This window comes from Balaenoptera acutorostrata, chromosome 19 (genome assembly GCF_949987535.1).
Source record: "Balaenoptera acutorostrata chromosome 19, mBalAcu1.1, whole genome shotgun sequence".
Classification (NCBI taxonomy): domain Eukaryota; kingdom Metazoa; phylum Chordata; class Mammalia; order Artiodactyla; family Balaenopteridae; genus Balaenoptera; species Balaenoptera acutorostrata.
This window is the reverse complement of record NC_080082.1, coordinates 24,614,593-24,638,626: the sequence shown is the minus strand read 5'-3', so window position 1 is coordinate 24,638,626 and position 24,034 is coordinate 24,614,593. Positions and strand designations below refer to the sequence as shown.

The window sequence follows — 24,034 nt, the reverse complement described above, 5'->3', positions numbered from 1 at the left end:
ATAGTAGACAAAAGTTTGTAAAATATCGATAGTAACAGAAAAGATTTTTTTTTAAATCCCCTAATTAATTTGTAGACTTTGGTTAAGAAATCTTCCAGACAAAATGTTAGAAGTGTCAATTGGCTTCTTTTAGTGAAATATGATATGGTACAGGAAAAGAAATATGAGCTAAAACAAAACGATAATAACAAAAAATAAATATTCATTCTGTAAGCATTATTTAATGCAATTTTGGATAGAAGCCTTACTGGGTTGGACAATAAAACTGTTTCTTAATTACTGTCTCTCAAACAGTAAAAGAGTTTCAGAGTATAAAGTGACCTAGAGTAGAAGTCAGCAAACTATGACGATGGACCAAATCCAGCCTGCCACCTGTTTTTCTAAATAGATTTATTGGAACACAGACATGCCTATAGTTTATGTATTGTTTATTTGATAGTTTCTCGCTAGAAAGACAGAATCAAGCAGATGTGACAGAGGGCATAAGACCCACAAAGCCTTTTCTATCCCTTTACAGAAAATGTTTGCCAACCCCTCTCATGGGGTAAAGATCAAATAGAGGGTGAGACTGCCCTTTGTTAAGACATCTAAAAGATTTAAGATGGTACCTTACAGACCAACTTGACTAGAATTTTAAAAAATCTTTAGGGCAGTGTCTTAAAGTAGACTGATATACTGAAAAAAAATAGATATTTCTCAAAAAGAATAATAGATATGGCTTTTGGAGACATGGACTGGACTCATAGGACACCTACAAAGTATTAAAAGATAATTTTATGAAAAATTAGGAGTTTGGCATTAAAATATACACACTACTATTAATAGATAACTAACAAGGACCTACTATACAGCACAGGAAACTATACTCAATATCTTATAATAACCTATAATGGAAGAGAATGTAAAACATATATATATATGTTTTATATATATTCAGTTATATATATATATATAACTGAATCACTTTACTGTACACCTGAAACTAACACAACATTGTAAATCAACTATATTTCAATAAAAAATTTTAAAAAGACCATTTTATTGCTGAAAGCATCATCAACATGGATAAAATTGACTTAACAGTTGTTATTAAAAAAGAAGTCTCAGACACCCAGCAGATGAGAAAGATAGTGAGCTGAAAATATGCAGTATTTCTTGTAGAAAACAAAGGATTTATCAAGGGATGATCCAAGAACCCAGAGGCAGAGTCAAGAGCAGTGGTGAACAATGAACAAGGCATCATGTCCATAGAGTAGAAGCTGGATCATTCCCCACCTTTGGAGTAAGAGGATCTGGCAGCAGGTAACCAGGTGGATTTTAGAGTAGCTATGGACCAGTGACTTCTATCTATCTCACATTCCTCCCCTATCTAAATAGTATCTCTAGTCCAGTTATCCTTTTCAAGTTTAACCAGATATGTTAGGAATATGGGGGTACAGATAATGTGTCTTTTCAGTTCATAGTCTCCTGATTGAGAGAAGCTGAAACAAGAATTTCATCTGAATTCAGACCTGTTACAGAGCATGATTAGCTGATGCTATAATTGTAAGAGGTTTTTGGGAGTCCTGCGATAGGAGAGAGCACATATCGAATGTGAGAAGAATATAAAGGATTTTTGGACAGAAGGCAGACAGTAGTAGACAACAGAAAATGGCCACAGGATGTCTACTGCTTTTTCTATCAGAGAGTGGCGACTCTTTTCCCTCTCCCCTAATGTGGGCTGCCCTTGTGACTTGCTTTGACCAAAAGAATGTGCTGAAAGCGACAGGGTATAAGTCCCCAGGCCCAGGAATCAAGTGAACCTTAAGAATCTGCTCACCATCTGGGAAAGTGTCTACCACCTGTGTCCAGGTTAACCTTCTAGAAGAGGAGAAACCACATGGAATGAGGTTCCAGATGTCCTAGCCAAAGCCCCAGGCAGGCGAGTGAACCACGGTGAGAATAGCTGAGGCCAGCTCAGTCCAGAAGAGATACAAAGCTATAAGCGCAGCAGCACAACTTGCTAATGCACAAAACTGGGATTAAATTAAAGGGTTGTTGCTTTATGCCGTCACAGGGTCACATTATGAGGAGGCATTCAACTTGGCAACACTCAATTATATGATTCATACACAAAGTTCTGAAGCAGACTGTTTTAACCTGCATCTTGGATTCACCAATTCATGTTTAATTGACTTTGGCTAAAGTACTTAACCTCCTCCTGCCTCTGCCTCTTCATCTGCAAAATGGAGATACCCTCCCTAAGAAATTCTAGACGCTCAGAAGTTGTTGTTGTTGTTGTCGTTATTATTATTATTATGAGTTATGTGTAAGCTAGCCTTTATTGAGTGTCAAAGTTAGACCCTGAGATACCAGGGGAAGCCTGGAGATTCTCTGCCACAAAGAAGAAAAAGAGGTAAATGAGGTATGATGCCAAAAAGCGAAACTAACCACCTCCGTTTTATAAGTGTTTCCGGAACTCTTTCTGGTTGTGTGTTCTAGCTGAATAATAACAGTAGCTACTATATGCGGGGCATCTTCTACATGCCAGGCACTTTACATACATTATCTCTAATTCTTACAATTATAGTGCTAAGCAGTCAATAAATGATAGCTATTATTATGCATCACACTCTGTGGTAAATGCTTTACATCATTATCACATTTAATCCTTAAAATCACTTCTATGATAGGCATTATTAACCCAACCTCACAAAGAAAGCAACAAAAGCATGCAGACCTTAAATAATGAACCCAAACACACAGAGTTAGTAAATGGCAGACCAAGGATTTCTGTTTGGATCTATCATAATCTAAAACCTACTTTCTTTTTACCAGTACTACTCTGTATCTTGGCAGATGGAAATCCTAGATAGTGAGAGTACATATAAACAGGTCAGGTACATATAAACACTGACAATGGATTATTTTCAACTTTGTTCTCAGACATGCCTTTCTGGAAGCAAAGGGAAACATTGAAGAAGTTGTCTTCACTCCTTAGTGACTTCTACCAAGAGCAATATTGACTTTCCAGTGTCTTTCCCTGGCATGATTCATAACATCAAATGAATCCATCCCTGGAAGGAGCCTTTTGCATCACTGGTTTTCAAGTTATCTCTTGGGTTCTGTCATGTTGGGAGTGATGGGGTGATGGAATGGACAGGGTCTCTGGTCCTGTCTTTCACCTGTTTCAGTCATAGAAACTTCACATCTATGTGTTCTATATAATTAAGGTACCTTGAGAAGAATAGCTTAATGTAAGGATTCCTCTATTAAAAAAACAATCCAATAAGTAAAGTCAAGTAATTCTGCTTTATGCAGTTTCCCATAGTATAGATGAGACCACTGGGCCCTGAGAGGGGAAACCATTTTCCAAAGGCCTTCAACGATAGAGCTATGGTAGAGGTAGAACAAGAGCTCAGAAATTCTGCCTTTTTTTCCTTATAGGACGTGCTGTGAGGCTGTTAGTAGGTGAAATTCCCAATAATCAATCTTTGGTGTGCACAAAGATTCTGTTTAGTGTCCCTTAAGCCCAAAAGAGTTAGCTGGATATTTAAATAATGTATTACCATGGCCTGTACTGAGGATGGGATGATGGATGAAACCAATTCTAGATTAATCAGAATTTTACTTGGGACACCTTTGGACCAGGTCATGGCCGTGTTTAGGCCAGTTCACTTAAACAGTGACCTCTGGGATTAGAGGCATTGCTAAGACATTAGACAGAATGACCTTGCGGACGCTGTCCTGAGCATCATAGAACGTTTAGCAGCATCTCTGACCTTTTCCCACTAGATGCGAGTAACATCCCACCCCTGTCTCAGTTGTGACATATCCAGACATTGCCAACTATCTCCCAGACTACAAAACCACATTCAGTTGTGAACTACTCATTTGATGTAGGCACTAAAATAAGTTATTTGATCATCACTTTTTAGCAGTATCCAAAAGAAAACTAAATTCACAATCCAAAACAATAAACAATATTGCACTTATCATAGAAAGCAAAATCAGAACTTGAGTCAAGACTAATGCAGCTTTTAGAGTGTTTGGTTTTGTTTTTTAACTGAGTTATAGTAACTGAGTTGTGCAGGCACTGAAGTGTTTGTGGATGTTTCAAAATGACCTGCTTTTCATGAACATCAAATTTTTGATCTATCTGCAGAAAAAAAATGGATTGATAGTTGCTATCAAATTTGATCGTAGATCCTGGATATAAAAAAAAGTTTTCTTGCTATAAAATTTTAGCTGCCTGTCACTTACGTTATATTATGTCACATCTCACAATGACATATTGCAATGTAATGCAATGTAAGTCACATAATAGACAACTGCAATTCATAACTTTCTGAACAGGGAGAGTCATTCTTTACAGAGAAGCTTCCCAAGGGAAGGGAAGGAATCCCTCTGCTGAGGTCACTCATAGCACTGATACCGCTGGCCTATTTGTGACTTATCTTCTCATCCTGTCCGTACTATTTATTTTTCCAACTTACCTTCCTTTTAAAACGGACCTTCCTTCACATCTTCTGATTGTGATGGAGCTGTCAATCAAGTGGCTTGCCCCCAGTGGAAGGTGGGGACTTACCCAGGGAGAACCAACAGGGATCTCAGGGCTGCTACTAGCCTAAGGTTGCATTTGTGTGAATTAAAATATGTATTCATCTTTTTGAAGTTACAGCCTCAAAGAGTTCAAGGGCTTGGTGATGAGATGGTGCCTTTCTAAAAGTGAGACAAAGGAGATTGCGCTGGGATCATAGCTTCTCAAGGGGAGTGTGTGCTGGTTTCCAGTTGTCATTCCTCCCAGGGCTGAGGGCCTTGCACAGGGAACAACTCATACATCTGTAGCCCTGAGAACATTTCATCTCCATAAACACAGAGAATGGCTTTTGAGTCACATGCTCATCTCCTAGGTCAAACAGGGGCCCCATTGTTTTAAACCAGGAATTGATATGAAACCTGGCATAGAGAAGATCTCTCATTTACAAACACCAAGCTGTGAGATCTGTATAGGCCTACCTTGTCTGCAAGCTTTCTTTCCCACTCTTTGGAGAGAATGTACAGGGAAGGCAGTATAGCACAGAGAAAGAAAGCAGAGGAATAGTGCTGGGGAAAGACAGGGGCCTATAACATCTTTGGGGCACCTGGATCTGGTCATGATAGAAGCCATTTAAACTCTGGACTTTTTGTTATTTGGGCCAGTTTACGTTTATTGTTTAGGTAATTTGAGCGGGCTTTTCTGTCACCTGTAAGCAGATAAGTTTTTAATAAGCATATGCACTCTCTCCATCTAGTGTTTTTTTTTTTTTCTGTTTAAGAGAAGTGGTGTAAGTTCTTCACAAGCTCTTTTGTGTGAAGCTACATTAAATGCATGCATTCACTCAGCAGTTTCTTACATTTTTAAAATGCAGCCACCATCTATTGATCTTCCCTTTGAGCCCATGCAATATACTCTAAGGTCACATAGTTTGTTTTTTAAACTCCTTGTAACGCTGTGAGTAATGCCTGGATGTACCCATCTTAAGAGGAAACTCGGGCTGAGAAATGCAATACTTATCAAAGTTCAGCTAACAAGCGATGCAGCCCATAGACAGAACCCAGTCTGTGGGAGATGCTTCCTTACCTTGTGTGACTGTCTCTGTCATTGCTCACTTTCATCACTGTTGCTTCTGAGAGTGTTTTATGTATCAGCAGCACAAGGAAATCACAAATTTGTGGGATTAAGGATAATAGAATCACAGCTGGAACAGCCCATGCTTCCCCTCTTTCTTCCAGTTTTCTCTGCATCATAACTTTTTCCCTTCTAAGCCCTCTAAGAAAACAAACTAATGCATGCTGTATATCAAGAGGCTCAGACCCTCACATTGTAATGGGAGTGGTCTTGCTTCTATAAGCCCAACATCCAATGGATTTAAAAAAGTGGAGCTCGCAGGGACCCAGGGAATTGACTAGTAAATTATGGACTCTATCTGCTTAATCTCCACAGTCTGGTTTTGGCCTTGGTTTCCTAAGTTTCCCCGAATCTCCTCACAAAACTGACTGATGACTTCCCTGACATCTTATTTTGTTCTTTTCATCTTTGCCCTCCTATGGAGACATAGGTACCCATGGAACAATCACCTTGGCTGGGTGCTACTCTTAAGAAGGAGAGTCACAGGTGGGAACATCTACATCCCTACTAGTGAGAAGTTTTTTTACGTTTTGGAAATTCCTGCTGTCATATCATCCTCACTATTTTGACCCTTCTTATCCCTTTTTGGGGGTCAGCATATGGAGACCTAGGATACATTTCAGGGAAGGTTTTATATAGCTAGTTTAACCCCTTAAATTCCATTCTTACCTGCTTCCTTCTTTCCTCCTGTAAGGTCCCACCAACTTTGCTACTTGGTCCACCTGAATTATGATACTAAAAACCCCTGCTCCTTTCCTGTTCTCTACCACCTGCTCATTGTCGTCACCCTTCTGAGGAGGAAAGGCCCTGATGAGAGAAATTTTATGATGCTAAAACTCCATGTTCTATACTTACAAACAAGACCCAGCACATACTCCAGTAATGCATTTCCAGGAGAATCTTGCACAGCCAAGATTTGGATTTTAAATTCTCATTTTACAATTCCAACATTGGAAATTGTGCTTTGAGAGAAATAAGTAATTCCTTGTTAATGGTGCTTTGCTTATTTTGGAAGACATTGTATTAAGGGATTAAGCAAGTGAGTAACATAATAAAAATGATGACTGCCTTTGGAAATGTGCTTCTTTATAGCTTTTACTTATAGAGTTTGCTTATACTCTTTATACCCAGCATTATTTTTGTACTTAGGTTCTTGTTCTTTTCCTCCAGTTCTTTTTAGAAGCTAATGTGCTTTTCTTCAGGTTTATTAATCAGAATACCGTATTGATTGCAATATCTGTGAAATATGGGTGTGTATTATAGTTGAGGGCACATTGTATTTAATTATCAGCTTTTTAGTGGAACATTATTTTTCTTAGTTGGATATACGTTAATGATGCATCTCATTAACAATATATTATATTTGGTGACATTAAAGTTTTAAGGCATCAGATTAGAGTTTAGGCTTTCAATCAGAAAAAGGCAAAGATAGTGTGTTGGCCTGATATGGTTTCAGGCCACTATGATTGGCTTATCTCCACTGCAAATGATTCACTAGACTATATTGAGGTATAGGTCCAATGCCCTAGTTTAAGTCCCTACTTTGTTCTATATGAACATAATAACCCTAGAAATATCCAAGGAAGAAAGGATACTAATCTAGGCACTGGTCAAGTATTTATGTGCCCCTAACTTTAGATCATGTAAGTGTTTTAAAAAGTATGTAAAAACTGCTTATGTGGAATTGAAGTACTACAAAAGTCCCATTTCCAAAAAATAGTAAATATTTCTAAATGCTTTTTCTTTCCATTTAATGCATTTTAGACTCTTTGTATTAAAAAAAAGTTTAAATGATTTACCTGTGTTCTCTTTGTCCTAATGCATTGTGTATATATTTAAGTGGTTATGTATGAACATTGAATAGGATAATGCAGCAAGATCTTTCACCTTTTTAATTAGACAGTCCTTCCAGATTTTGGCAACATGTTGACTATCAGTCAGTTTTTGTGGCTTTCATTTTTCTATATCTTCTATATCATTTTCTATACCTATATAGAAAGATATCTTTCTATATCTTCACTAAATTTAGGGTGGAAAGTTGTGCAAGACTGAACCAGGTCTATTAGCCCAATACAAGAGTCACTGTTCTCTTCCTAAGCATAGGAAACAAATGCTTTACTCTGTTTCTTAATAACTCAGTATCATTGTAATGAATTTCAAAGACCATTGTGAGGATCAGACACACACAGTCTAGAATCACACTTGGCATGTAGTAGATGCTCACTAAGCAGTAGGCATAATAATTTTTTGTGGAGGCCTGCAATATCTACAGTAAATCATTTGTTTTAGTATTCTTTTTTGATGTTTCCAGGTTTTCTCTAACTAATACTGTGACAATCTTCTCTGATGTTTAGCTATTGGTTTCTAACGTTCTATAGTTTGAAAAAAGAAGGCACAAGTGTTTGAAAATTATAAATGAAATATCAACAGTTTTACTGAGCAAATGTTCTAGAAGTATAGTGTAAGGCATTGAAAGGCAGCAGGTGCTACTGGTGAGAATGTAGCTTTAGAAGCTTGGTAGCAAGCTGCATTCTGTACCTGGTAGGTCAGTGAGCATATCTGAGCTTCAATTTCCTCATGTGTAAAATGGCAATAACAATACTCACCCTGAATATATATAGTAATAGATAGATAGATATTATGTAAATTACCTGAAATAATAGGTGCTCAATAAATTTTAGCTATTTTTTTTGCAATTTGATATATAACCCATGCAGAGTAAGAAAGTACAGATTTGTCTTAAAATAACCACAGGACTTTTAAAAAATATCCTAAACAGAGATGTAAGCATACTTTCTAATCTTTAAAATCATTTTTTATATTTCTCAATGAAAGTTATTTTGTAAGCAATTCTGTTTTCATGCTATGTAATGTTAGATTATTCCTTGAAAAAAATAGTTCTTACAAAATTTAACATCCATTTTAGAATAAATATTTTAGAAAGACAGAAAAGCTATAACAGGATTAATATAGGGGTATAGGTTTTCTTCTTGTTTCTTGCCTACCCAGTCAAAATGTGAATTTTATACAATTACCTGCATACATTTTACTTCTCTTTCTTTGGGCAAAAAAGATAATGAATTCTAGATAATTGTCTCTTAACCATGCTAAAACTTTCTTTATTGAACTTTAGCCTACCAACATTCATAACAAAGGCAAGTTTTATGTCAACTCACAATATGTTTCAGAATATGGCCAAAGTTATTTTTTATTTTTAAGATTTAAAACTGTGCACTGAGAAAAAAATTTTAAATATATCTATTACTGATCTACATAATGTGTGTTTATATCGATTTACTTCCTAGGGCCATTAGTAAACTTTGTGTGCATGCATGAGTGTGTGTGGAAAAACCTCTTCAAAGTGTGAGACACATTTTTTTATCCTATGAAAAGCGTAGAGAATAGATGCAGATATACTCAAAATATGAAGTACTACTTCACTAATTTATTTTGGGGAATCAAGCTAACTCTTATGATGATAGAGTTTATGAATCTCCACAAAATGTTTCACTGCATTTTTCTTTTTAAAACGTTTTTGGTCATTCCCTATTTCTCCTTTAAGTGAACTATTCATATATCTGATCATTCTTCCTTAACTTTGACAGGCACCTCTACCCAAAACTGTGTTCTTATCTCTGCAAAAGTTAATTCAAACTCTACCTTTTTGAGAGATTTTTCTGTAAATCAAAACTGAATCCAATAATTAAATACCTTCATAAAACTCTTAACTTTCCTTGTCTCCAGCCTTAGAAGATAAGCAAGACTTACCAAATTCTGAACTATTGGAACCATGTATCATACATTATTGAGTTATTTTGATGTAGGGTAATAATTTAATTCTATAATATGTCCAGAAACCTGCTCAATGGGTTATATAAAACCTATAATATTGTAGAAGCATATCTTTTAATAATACTATCCAGTATTTTAATGTGGATGAGATTTGGTACAATAATTTCTAATGTAAAGATCACTTCCATTTGCATTATTTCTTTTGAAGGTTGATAAAGACAAAATACATAGAGTATCTAAGTTCAGGTACTGCCCTTGGCATTTATCCTACATTCTTTCATTTGCTCATCACAGCAATTTTGTTTTGACATAGTTAAACACGGTCTGTTACAGAAAGTTAAAAGCCTTGTCCAAAGTCACATCTTTGTTAATTGGTGGATGCGGGACTTGTCTGATTTCAAAGTTTGTACTATTTCTCCTCATACCATGTGTTTGCACGCTCAGTATGTTAGAACAGGTGAGTCCTTAGCTCCCAGCCCTAACCTATTCATTTTGTGTGAGAGGAAACTGAAGTCCAGGGAGAAGTATATCACAGTGTGACCTTGATGAAACTAGCAATGCCTGTCTGGCCAAATGAAAGCAGGAAACTCAGAGAAGGATGATTGTGTTCAGCACACCAGGTACCGTATCACCCTTTTTTCAGACTGCTTTAAGATAAACAGCCTTCAAAAGTCTGAGAATAATATACTCAAGCAATAGAGGGAGGAAATTCTAGTAGGCAATCTACTAGGATGAAAGCAAAGGCAATGAGTAACCCAAAGAGGTCCAAGGACAACAATTACTATCTTCCTCTAGGAAGTGCATCAGCCCATTCATTCTGGTGGCAGCTTAGGGAACAGAACAGGCAACAGATAGAAAATGAATCCAACATGATGTCCTGAAATCAGTACAATACCATCCTCTAGTTGCCAGGGGCCCTCAACAAACATTATACTACACTGAAAGTTAGCTAAAACATGTTAACTGACAGGTCTCTAAACCAGCTATGCATAGCAACTGGAAAAGGCATGAACTATTTACAGGGAGACTTGGATCTAAACTAGAATGGATTCTAATAAACCTGCAAAAATAGAATCATCAGCCCCAGCTCACAGTGCTGCAGCACAAATTGCAGTGATGACTGTGGATCACTGTGAATTTGGAAAGAGCTCACCAAAACGATTTGACTCTGCAAGCAGAAAAGCATTAAAGAGTATAGTTCAGCATAGTTTGTCTAAGCTCAGGAATCATGAGGACACCAATCTGAAACTCACAGGAGAACCATGTGTTCATGACTACAGATGTGTGTCACCACCCCGATCAGCCAAATGCTTTGTAAAGATGGGAGAGATGGAATCTAGGAAAACCTAACTCTATATAGAACCAGTTTCACAAGTTGGGTAAGATTTAAAAGGGAACATTGTTTATGACAGTATGGAAACTAGAATGTGTGATCATTCCTCCTCATATCATAGTATTTTGCAGGCTAGCCTGTGAATTTCTCCATTGTATGACAAAAAGCCATGTTAAATTATAGCTGTTCTCTCTGAGAATTCAAATTATTATAAGACTGAGTCCTAAGGAAAACAAAAATACTCTGTACAGGAGGACAAAAACAAAAGTGTATATTTGATTCACTGTTTTATTTTGAATTTCCGAAGTAGTACCTTGCATGTGGTAAGCGCTAAATAAATAGGTATTGAATGAATATATGAGTGAATAAAGATACGGTGTGTTATCAATAACCTCAGAGGACAGTGGAGGAGATACTTCTTGACTCAAGACGGATACTCGTGTCTACCTGAGCAGTTATCGCAGTCCTGCAGAGAAAAGCAAAGCAAACTTCACAGAAACCGTTAAGCACTCCATTGCTCTGCTCACAGATGAGGGGAACCTGGGTTGTTATGAATGACTAGAAATTAGCTAGATGGAAAGTAGAGGGAGCAGAGGATGTATATTCCAGACAAAAGGAAGGGATATAAAAAACATAATTGGTTTTGCGTGTTCAACCTAAAGGATGTATAAGATGGGAACAAGGTAGAAGGGAGAGAGTGATGGAAAATAAAGTTGGGGTGATAGATGTCTCTAATCATTGCCTTTTTAAAGCACACTGCTATTGATTTTTTAAAAATACATTTGAAGTCTCTATCTAGTATCTAATATCTTCATAATCTGGCTATTTAATAAGGTGCTACTAGCTCAAAAATTTTATCATTCTATCAACTCTTAAACATCCCATTTGCCAATATATAGAGAGCTATATGCAATTGGATCAAGTCCTGTGGAAACCTACAATTTTTAGGTACTCTTTATTTTTATCCATTGATTATGTTATGGTAATGAGGGTTATATTCAAAGAACAACTTAAGTTACCCAAATACTCTTCTTTCCCATTTCTCCTTTCCCCCCTGCTTTACTCATGGTCAGTGTTTACCGGTAGGTTCAATTATTGGCCTTTCAGGTAAGGGACAGTTGAACAGCATATAACTACTTATCACCCAAATCCTTATTTTAGGTTCCTTTTTAATATTTTTGCTTGTTACACTGGGTGAATGAGAGAGATTCAGGGGGCTCACAAATTTGTAGAAGAAGGAGAGAAAAAGAGGAAGGAAACTAATATTTATTGAGTGCCTTCTATTTACCAGACACTAAACTTAGCACGTTTTTATTTTTTTACTTAAATTAATATTTTCTTATACAAAACAACATAGGGATAATTATTACTTTCAGTTTATAGATAAAGGCTCAAGGTTATTCAGTGATTCGTGCAAGTTCTCACAGTTCATGTTCAGAAGAGCTAGGATTCAAAACTAAATATTCTTAACCAGGAAGCTTGTGCTATTCTGTATTCCACAAGGGCTCTCTCTTTTATTATTCATTCTAATGCATCCCAAGTCAACTTTTTAAATGTTTATCTATGCAAGTGTCCCCTTTACTGTTTCCAAATTATTTCTCTGCCTTCTCTATACACTTTAATAAACTGAAGGATCCAAAGCACATGGTGTGATATTCGGGTCACATCCCTAGACAGAATGCCACATATGCCTAATGTTGTGTCTATAAAGTACTCAAATTAATTCAAAATTTAAACTTCTGTGCTGAAAAGAGATGAAATGATTGTCAACTACATTTAATACTTTTTTAGAAAAGGAAAATTTGCATAGACTGACAGCTCATTTTGTTTCCACATCCAATTTTAATATCTGGTGATTCTTACCAAAGGACAGTCATGTTTATTTGGCACACACAAAATCCCCAGGCCTATTTTCATGCTTGCAAATAGATGATAAATCAGTAAATACCATTATTCTTTAATGACACAAACAACAAAGTGGTCCAAACAAGATTTGATAAATTAAAAAAAAAGTTCTCTGAGTAATTCTTTTTACTTCCCCTAATGTTCAATCTATTCCTTCATTGTTCTATTTTTCTTTTGAAGCAAAAGTCTCAGAAAGCAAAATTCTAAAAAAAAAAAAAAAAAAAAGTTTATATCCCATAAGGTATCTTTAAGATAACTGAGATAACTTCAAGATAACTAACCATGTGCCCATTTATCTCTTCGTTTTTCTCTTTCAAAAATCCTCAGAATTAGAATTCTCTGTAAGAACCAGAAAAGATTGCTAGCAAATTGACAGCAAAGCTCTGAATCAATTCATAACTTTGAATAGCATACGGACAACAACACACACGAGCATATGCAGTGTATCTAAATTACATCCATAGGAGTCAGCAATCTCAGAACTGAACTGTCTTCTATAACATACACTGAAAAATAGATACTGTGCTGTGCTATGTCTGACCAGAGCAATAATTTTAGGATTTTCAGTTTTTGCAAAGGAAATTCTTAGCTTCTGAGGGTACTCTTGTATTATGATTTAAAAAAAAAAAACATACAAAAAAGATTCTGAGACGATACAAAATAACAAGAGTTTTCTAAAACTACTTAAGCAAAGAAAATGTAGTTTTCTGAACCAAGCTATACAGTCACACTGAACTCAGAAAGTGGAAGTACAGATCTGTTATCTATTTTTCTTAGCTTGCACATCGTCCTTAATTACAGTTTAAACAACAAAATGAAACATAAATGGCTTTTTATCAACGAAACATTGCTGGAAGCATAAACAATAAATTATGAATTACTGAAGCAGAAGCCTTTTTGGATCATGTATGCATAATGCTATTCTGCATATTCGGAATCCCAGTTGGCCCTTCTGTTTCATGCAAATTGAGCACCACCTTTTACGATTTAACACTGAGGAAAAACACCTTACTTCATATGGGTAAAAGCTAACACCGTATACTAAAAAGACCTCTTATCAATGTTTGACGCTGTGGAAAAGTCTACTATGTGAGCAGAGTAGACAGGGTCACCATATTAGAAGCATGCGTGTATAGGTATTCATTATCACACTCAGCCAAGCACACAGTTTTCACTTGATGATTAGGTATGGTAGCCTGAGAAACCCAATAATAATGAATCCACTGTCACTGAGGGATGGAGGCTTTTTAAAGACCACTTGAGGAAAGAGATGTTATTTAGGAAAGTCCCCTGTTAGTTGCAAAGCAGCTTGGTGTAATGGAAGAATTTAACAAGACTGATGGTGTCCAGGAAGAGGACAGTTGGCTTACCAAGGCCCTCTTTGCTGTGTGGATAATCAAGGAAGGCTTTTCAGGTCTAATTCAGCCCAGATGGGGCAGAGCTGGCTTAAGGTGGAGGAACAAGGGACTCTGTCATCCTGGAAACCAACATCCTGAATACAGGAGAGGTATGCGTGAGGATTCAGCTGGAGAGAGGATGGAGGGCAGAGGACCAGCTCTGGCTGGCTTGGAATGTGGGAAACCCACTTCCACTTTCAAGCAGTAAATGTTAATTTGGGGACAAGAGGCGTCTGAATTAAGTTGACATTATTCAAAAAAGCAAAGGAAGACTAATTTTCCAGCTTATACAAAATGATTCCCACAGAGTCTGTGTGTTGGGAGGTTGTGGATGATTTAAAACAACTTGATATGCTAGAATGGAATGTCATCTTAACAAATTGGAAATTGGGATTAGCCATTTAATGGAGAAAGCTGAGTTTAATATTGGCAAAGGAGAGAGAAAAAAAAAAGCCTGCATATTTAAAACCAGGTCCAGGAATCCCAGCTATTACGTGGCTGGTAAATATTTTCGTTCTTTCCCCACCTTCTCATCTTCCTATTTTTTTCCCTTTTATGTTTCTATGATAATGCCCTTTAGACTGCAATACATTGCAATGCGTACTAGTGAGGATCACTAGTTTCACAACTATCAGTGAGGCCAATTTCAGAACTACTGTACAACATTCAAAAATCAACAGAGTTAAAGCTGCAAAGGGGCCTGGTTGAGAATGATAAGCCATCTCTTCCATGAAGAGATGGAACATAGCATGGAAATTTAGGAATTAATGGATTCACATAAATAGGATCTTGTCCCATTTCATGATGAGTATTTTTCTATGTGCCAGACATTGGGATAATAGCTGTCTAAGCCCTCAGTTACTCATATCCATCAAAGCACACCTAAGGGGTAGATAGGTAGTATCTGGTATTACAGATGACGAAACTGAGGCTTAAAATAACTTGCCTGCAGTCAGTATTCTCACAAGGGATGTTTCTAGAGGATAAAAAGACATGAAACACATAGTGATTGAAGTCGGCCATTGAGTTGAGATGGAAGCCCCACCAAACAAAACATGAATTATACTCTAAACAGGTTAACCATGGAATGGATATTGAGATAACCCAAGACACAATTATTTCAAAGCTCTAATCAGCATCTCCATTATCTAAATTAATTATCACAATCGTGCCTTTAGAGTAAGGTTCTTGTTAATAGAATTTTGGTTAAAAAAGAGTCATCAAGAGGAGAAAAAAAAAATATTAGTGTCATCAGATACTCTGGTTCCCCCTCTGTCTTTCCTTAAGCCTAATCAAGCTATAACTGAGGCCAAGTCTACGTCTTTCCTTCCCACAGACCCTCTTTAGGGCAGAGTTTTATGTTTATTCTTATTTCTCTATACATGTGATTCAAATATTTCAGTATAAAACATGAAGACTCCCATTTCCCCAGCCTGCTTTCTGGCAATTTCAATCAAATCTTTTAACTACAACATGCAGGCTGGCAAAGATCATGTTTCTGCCGACCTCAAATTTTCTGCATGCAAGAGATTTCTGTATCTGGAAGAGGTTCATTTATCTTCCCTGACTTGTTAATATGTAATTGCTGAGTAGCTTCTGTTTTCACAATTAGAATGGAAGCCAATACTGAAATGCTGTCAGTCAAACTCCTTTTGTTTATAAATTCATCCAACTGGAAGATGAAGAAACCGATGTCTGAGCTGTATAATTGAGAAGATTCAAGGTGTTGTGGTTGTTTGGTGTGTACATGTGATGTGAGTGACTCATCACATTTTTGACCTTTGTTTTCACCTTTATCTGTATTGAAGTTTGCTTTCCTATTCTGGCAGAAATATAATTCTTATATATTCAGAAAGAGAATTATTTATGAAATCACTCAACTGTATAGGAGACAAGAGACAGTTAATTTCTATCTCATTTTGGTTTTGATTATGAATTAGTCAGCTGAAAATTGCAGAAGGACCAAGCTGTATGAGAGAGGAGAATGATCACAGCAACTTCGAATTGAAAGACATGCTGCAAGTTTCTTAGAAAATGCCAAATACTGAAACCATCTCCCTTAAAGATCCAATTAAAAAGAGGGTTCATCCACCTATCAATTATGGATTTGAATATATTGGCTCTCTCAAAATATTAACCTTCATCTGGTGGGCTAGGACTTGTAAATCATGAAGTTCTCAGTGGAGAGACATCAGCTATTGACCATTTTAAAGTCCATCTGAAGAAGGAAAAACAATTCTGAATATGAGTTTATCATTTGATTCTCTCATGTTTCAAACATCAAATATACCATAGTTTTAAAATAAATAATGTCTAGTATTTGAATTTTTTTGGTTGTTTTGTGTTCTCTCATCATTAATAAGGAATGAGTAACAGGCTCATAAGACATCTTTTTATCTACCTTCTTATCAGTATATCTCTACCATTTTAAACCTGAAAACTTCTTTCCATTGCTTTGTTTCTAAATGTTAAGAGGAGACAAACTGTGTTTTTTTCCTACTTTCATGGAAACTATCCAGATGCCAAAAAAGTGAAACAAAACTCATGTATTTCTGATCCAGGAAAAGGGAGATAGAGTATAAACTTGACATATCTGTTCCAAAGACCTGTGTTCATGATTTATTCTATGGAGATGTTGAATATTTGGATCCTAAATCCAAAATCACAGAGAACATATGTCCTAGTTTCCACAAGACAGTCCTGGTTTATGGTGTTTCTAGGCATAAATATAAATATAAATAGCAACCCCTTTCACTTTAAAAAATATCCCAGTTGGGGCAATATATGGTCACTCTTTGCAAAATAAATCAACACATAATTTTAAATAAACAATCATGGCACAGAGAGTGTTCTTTCTGTCCATTTTGTGATACCTAGCATCTTTTTGTTTTTGCAATTATTTCACACACACACACACACCTGTGAGGTAAGTCAAAACTTAAATCCTATTTTCTAGTTTCAAGATAAAACAGATAATCCACATGCCTTTAAATATTCTACTACAGGGTTTATTGAAATGTGTGATGGGGCACAAAGAGTTTTCCTAGGTGTACAAACTTTTACTTTGTACTAATTCTAAAAATTAGAGAAAACACTTGAAATCCATCCACTGTAGGACTAAAATCTCCTCTTTAAAGGGTTTAGGGCATAATAAATGTAGTACAAAACTACACTTTCACAGGCACCCAGTAACTACCTCTCATTCATCCAACATATGTTTATGCAGTGTCTTTGACGGGCCATACCTGTAATGGGCACATCTTGAAATTGCAGAATGCACAGAAAGCGCCAAGGAGCTCAGACCTTTGGGATGGGAAAACACTTCTTCCCAGAGAATCTTTAAATGTAGGGCATTTGATATGCAAAAATAATGACTAATACCTATTAGCTCACAATCAAAGTAAGCATGGCTCACACTTCTGCACAGACTTTCAGCTCAGTTTGGAATTTCCTAGGGGGCTCTCATTTTAGGCGTGGTCACGGGACTTCCACAACAAAAGAAATGTTGGCAGTGTTATCCAAAAAACAAAGACAATGTACTTGGATTAGAGCTCCTAATTCAGGGAGGCTAACACATGTTAACTCCTCTATTGAGGAGAAAGATCAAGATTTCATTTCCTTAATGTTGAGAATAGTGGAAGCCAGCTGAGTGAGTAATATCTATATAATAGCTTTCTCATTTCCTTTTCTGTGATGCATCCACTTTATCAAAGCATCCCCAAAGAACTAAGTAGCATTTTGTTAAAGGGTAAGGCCAGAATATATTTAACAAGAGCCATAAAATGTTATTTCACTTCATAAAGGAAGTTTTACCAGAATTCACTACCTCCTTGAAACAGAACAGAGAAAATAAACCAAATGTCATGAGCCAAATTTTACTCTTCAAATTGAACATGGTTTTTATATAGACCATTCATAAATCTAAACAAATGCCCATAGTAAAGCCAGAAGACAGCCCCAGATGATACATTTATTCTGCTAATCATTCTAAAACAGCTGAAACTAAGGCTTAAATACTTCTGAGCCAAAATAGACAGCTAAAAATCCTTGTTAAATGTACAGCAGCTTAGTAAAGAAAAATGCACAGATGAGATAGACTTTTTTAAAATGATCTATAACCTTCATATGTAATAGACAATAGTTAAGGGAAATGGTTAATCCGAGCTTGGTTCTCAAGAAATAATGAAATGGATTAAATGTTTTCTGTGAGTAAAAGACTTAACAATAAAATCAGTTCATATTAGCCCCAAAATAATACTGATAAGGAGTGTCCTTCAAGAAGGATTTTCTGATCTAATTGCTATTGTCAAAGTTGGTACAGGCTTAAATCAAATACCTCTAATGTGTACCCACAAACCAGACGAAATTAGAATAGGCTTTCCCTAAAGACTTGGTAAACATTCAATCAAAACTTAACAACTGCAAAGTATAAGCCAGGCCCTCCTCTATCAGATATCTCGGTATAATGTACTTGGATAACATCAGATATCTCAGTAAAATTACTGGAACTTTCACAGGGGTTAAATCTTACTGTCCATTTTTTTTTAAAGTAAGGTGATTGAGGTATTCTCCGGGATAAAATTAACTTGCACATTCACAATTCCCTTATCTATTGTTTCAATATTGGAAAGAGGAAGTGATGTAATTACCATGCCTTTAGGCTGATAAGCTAAGTTTCAACTGCTCATAGGTGAAGAAAAATTATTCTACTGATATTTTCAGTCAAATTATGAAATCACATCCTATTTTCCAATGTATATTCTACCCTGTTTCATGATGCTAATATATTTACCTTCATTTTTCTTGATGGTAAAATTCGGATTGTTGACCATTTCTGGAAGAAGACTGTATAAGAAATAATGTCCGTTTTTGGGATCATCTTTGTCCATGGCACTCACTGTTTGAATGACCTGTAACATAAAACTTGGCGTCAGCACTTCTGATGACATCAGAGGGCTTGCACTGCCTTTAAAAGCTGAGTGACATTCCTTTAGAAGAGTGATACTTTGGCCCAAGGAATATTTTTCAGTTTTCTAAGTTGTTATGGATGGTTCACACCAAGAATAAGGAGAAACATTCATCACTTTAAAACCTAGCTTTGATAAGTTGATGAAAATTAGGGTCATTACTTTTGTGTCCATTTGGTATCTGTGGCTTGAAATAACAAATTTAAGGGTATTTGAAAATTCCACTGGGCAATTACAGGCTTCTTTCCACTTTGAGTATGTACGGGCTTCTAGAATGAAATCTGGAATTGTTACAGTGATTGTAGTGTGGCTCTTGGGAGGATCTTGGAGGTAAAGTACTTAAATCTTGAATCCTCACAACTCCTCTTTCATTTTACTCATTAGGTTACAAGTGTTTGCCAAATAGAATGTTCCTTGGCACAAACATCACTGCCACAAACCTTTCTGAAGAGTTGCATCTGTTCCCTCCCAATAATGAATACTGTTTTTAAAGCTAGTGGATAACACATGCAAACAATGCTTTGGAGTGTATCCTGAGATGAATAAATTATAGGGATTAGAAGAATTACCACCGTGCAGAGAACTGTTTGGATAGATATACATACTCAGAATTGGTGCCAGTTGAATGTGCTTATTTCATTTGCAAAGCTGCATTAACTTAGTGCTAAGTTGTTCCTTGGGATGTCAGAGAATTAGCTTAATAATTCATATTTATGAGTCTGTGATATTAATCACTTCAATATGAAACACTGGGCAACAGCTAATGTAGTAAAAATTATAGCTTATACTACTACTGTAAATAGTTACAACATAATTTCTACCAAAAAAAAAAAAATGCCTATGAAGCATGATAGTCAAGGGTATAATCAGATTTACCGTAAAAAATTAACAGGGAAATACTCTTAGGTTTGTGAAATTTAGAGAATATAATTATGATGCCTAATGTTATGTCAGTTTGAACAATTATGTGCCATTGAACTTTGCCAGTATCATTAAAGAGAAAAAAATGGATCACTTCTTTTTGAGAAAGGGACATCATTGCCTTATAACTTATCACCTAAATAAGATGAGAACCACAATTTAAGAACATTTTCAATAGCTGTGAAGTTTTGCATTGTATCACCCACATGCTATACGATAAGTAGTGCATCAAGGTTATTTGGGGCATAAATGAAATAACTTCTCTCATTCTCTATTTCTCCATTTTTGTAAATGGAACATACTCCTACTTTGTAGGTGTTTTACTCTTGTTAAAGACCTTGTGAAATGTCTTATAATTGTACTTAGCTTGAGTAACAATATAACAAAAAATAGCACAAAATATAACTCATGGTGAAGACAGTGAGACAGTCATTAAGTTGATGGACTCTGAAATAAAGCTGCCTTGATAGAAGTCATAGTCTTATCCTTTACTCATTGCATGAAATGGAGGGATTTACTTAACTCTTTGAAACTCAGTATTCTTGTATTCCTAAATTTTAAATAAGAAGAATACTTTTCTCATAGGGTCGTTTTAATTCTTTATGTAAATTCATGTCAACCTGTTAATATAGTGTCTGGTTCCTAGTAACTGTTCAACGAGTATTAGCCATCATCATCATTATTATTTTTTGTTAAGGTCACTGCCATTTATTCATGACACAGCACATTGATAATGTAACAACTTAGATGTTACACAAACAGGGGCCTCACTTCCATCAGATTAGGTGGGAAAGCAATTATATTTACTATATCTAAACAACTAGCATATTTGCCTTGACATTTAGGTGCAGAGAGATTCCTTGGGCTTCTAGTTTTATAAAGAAGAAAGAATTAAAGTACAAGGGAAAAAACTGTGAAACACAGATGACTCTTTTATAGACAACCTACATGTACAAATATGTAACAGAATAATTTGACAAGAGCCTTCTTTTAGGCAGTTATGAAGAACAAAGGGGGGAAAAGTTACTTGTGAGCACATGTAGCATCGTCTTCTCCCTTTACCCAATTTTGCTTCAAAAAGACTTCTATTCCTAAGTGCAACTGTTGAAGAAATCATTCCTGAAGTGTGTGAGCACATGTGAAGAAAAAGAGCAAACAAAGAAAGGATGTCTCCACAGTGGCTGTTTCAATTTACATTCCCACCAACAGTGCAAGAGGGTTCCCTTTTCTCCACACCCTCTCCAGCATTCATTGTTTGTAGGTTTTTTGATGATGGCCATTCTGACCTGTGTGGAGGTTCCTTAAAAAACTAAAAATAGAACTACTATATGACCCAGCAATCCCACTACTGGGCATATACCCAGAGAAAACCATAATTCAAAAAGAGTCATGTACCAAAATGTTCATTGCAGCTCTATTTACAATAGCTAGGACATGGAAGCAACCTAAGTGTCCATCAACAGATGAATGGATAAAGAAGATGTGGCACATATATACAATGGAATATTACTCAGCCATAAAAAGGAATGAAACTGAGTTATTTGTAGTGAGGTGGATGGACCTAGAGACTGTCATACAGAGTGAAGTAAGTTGGAAAGAGAAAAACAAATACCGTATGCTAACACATATATATGGAATCTAAGAAAAAAAAAAAAGTCATGAAGAACCTAGGGGCAAGACGGGAATAAAGACACAGACCTACTAGAGAATGGACTTGAGGATATGGGGAGGGGGAAGGGTAAGCTGTGACAAAGTGAGAGAGTGTCATGGACATATATACACTACCAAATGTAAAATAGATAGCTAGTGGGAAGCAGCCGCATAGCACAGGGAGATCAGCTTGGTGCTTTGTGACCACCTAGAGGGGTGGGATAGGGAGGGTGGGAGGGAGGGAGACACAAGAGGGAAGAGATATGGGAACATATGTGTATGTATAACTGATTCACTTTGTTATAAAGCAGAAACTAACACACCATTGTAAAGCAATTATACTCCAATAAAGATATTTTTAAAAAACACATGAAAAGATGCTCAACATCACTTAAAAAAAAAAAAAAAAAAGAGGATGTCTTATATTCTGGGGTGGGAATCATTCGTAACTAAGAGCATTCTTAAGGTGTATTTAATGGATAGAGCTCCTACAAGCAATACCATTTCTAATATTTCTAAGTCATCTGCATGAAAAAGACTCATACGTGCTGGCGAGTGAATCTACATGTTACGCCCTCACAACCAAAACAAAAGAGGCAATAATTTAGCTTACCTGAAGTAAATGAGTATAATTACCTGTCATACCACATCTCAGAAGTTTGGCCTAAATATTACATCTGCAATAAATATTTTTTCCACCATTTATTTAAGCCAGGAAATCTGTTAGACATGCAACTTCTTGAGCTTGCTGAACCAAAAAGTCTTGGGACAGGGCCTAGAAATCTGCATTTTAAAGTCTTGTAGGTGATTCTGATGCATGCTTAAGCCTGGGATCCACTCTTTTGAGTCAAGGGAGAAGATTGGTGTCCATAGGTCTCTTATTACTGTTCATTAGAAGAGTTGGTACTGTCAAGTTCACATCAAAATCAGTGCATGATGTGTTGGGAAAAAAGTGATGAAATGGTGAATCTTTAAATTAACTTCCAAATATCCTATGAACTGGATATGGTTAAGACTTTGGTTTAAACCATTTTTGACACTTCATTTTATTTTAATGCAATGGCCACTGTCTGATCATTTTCTCTTAGAGTAGATGCCTGGTAGATCACTTGAAGGACTTTATGCTATTAAAATGCATTAAGTTACCCATATTTAAAAGGCTGAAATTTTCATTGATGTAATAACATCTGAACACATTTGGCTTTAAACAACAGAAGAAAAAGAAGAATGGATTTATTCAAGGAAGTGCACCTCCACACAAGCAGATTTTATAGGTACACTGAGTTGATGGCAAATGAAAACTGCATGCATTTCCCACTGTGAGCTACTTTGACATCAGTTGATTTGTAAGTAATTGGACAACTATTTCATGAAAATGATATAAAAATTTCTTAAGAGGTCATAGATTTTTAGTAGTAAATATACAGCATTTAGCTTAAATATTTTCCTTTCTAGCAATAAAGTTAGGATGCAGTTGAAAAATCTAATGCTTGATAACTTATTGTGGATTAATTTCAAAGGAAGCTAAAAGCTAATATACTTCTCTATCAGAAAAACAAAGCATATCTGAGATTGGGCATAAGGAAATGAATTTCAGGGCCATACTTGAATTTCCATGGGAGCAGACTCTGATCTATTTCTTGAGAGTACTGATTTGAAATCAAATGACCTTTCTAAGCATAAAACTGAAAAGAAATTTTTTTTTAGAACTGTCGGCCATATCATAATTCTGACTCTTTTTTAAAAAACTATTCATTGTTTATCAATAATGCTAAACCTCAGATCGCTTTAATTAATATAGTTTATTAAACATTATTTTAGATTTTTATAGTAACTCAAAAGTATTTAATAGTAGTAGGTTTCACTGTCATTATTAACTTTTCAAAAGGCAAGCAGCCAGCAAACAAACACATTTCTGATTATCTGATCTGTTGACAACCTTAAAACTCTCTTGGAATCTATTAGAATATCCCCTGTGAGTTCCTGTAGTTATTGTTCATTGATTTGTTCTTAGATGATGAGTTGGGTTTTTTTCCCCCCCTCTCGCTTGCTGTTAGAACAGTGTCTGGCACATTGTAGCTTTTTAATAAGTATTGTCTAAATGAGTAAATGAATGGATGAATAAATAAATCATGTCAGGCATGTTTTAGCATCACCACTAATTCTTACGTAACTTTGAGAGGTAGGTATGAAGAGACTTATCAGAACTCTAGTGCATCAAAGACATTGTAACATCTGATCCTAAGTAAATTGGATAACAAACTCCCTACATCTTCCTGCCCCGCATGTCAGACTGCCTCAAAATCTTGCTGGCATTCATATCTTCTGCACGTGTACTTCAGTTAAATTGGGGCTTAGACTTCCAATATTTTGGAGAGTGCATAAAGATGAACTTATCCATTCTTGACATTCATGTTCT

At 36.0% G+C, this 24,034-nt stretch overlaps 1 protein-coding gene across 3 annotated transcripts in view; it reads right to left on the bottom strand.

Moving 5' to 3' along the window:
• CDH8 (cadherin 8) overlaps positions 1-24,034 on the bottom strand; it is a 367,969-nt gene that overhangs the window by 39,552 nt on the left and 304,383 nt on the right. For all 3 annotated transcript variants that reach the window (XM_007198048.2, XM_057535058.1, XM_057535059.1), the window contains one exon: positions 18,870-18,987. In XM_007198048.2, the coding sequence (XP_007198110.1) occupies positions 18,870-18,987 (118 nt within the window). The remainder of the gene's footprint in view (positions 1-18,869; positions 18,988-24,034) is intronic.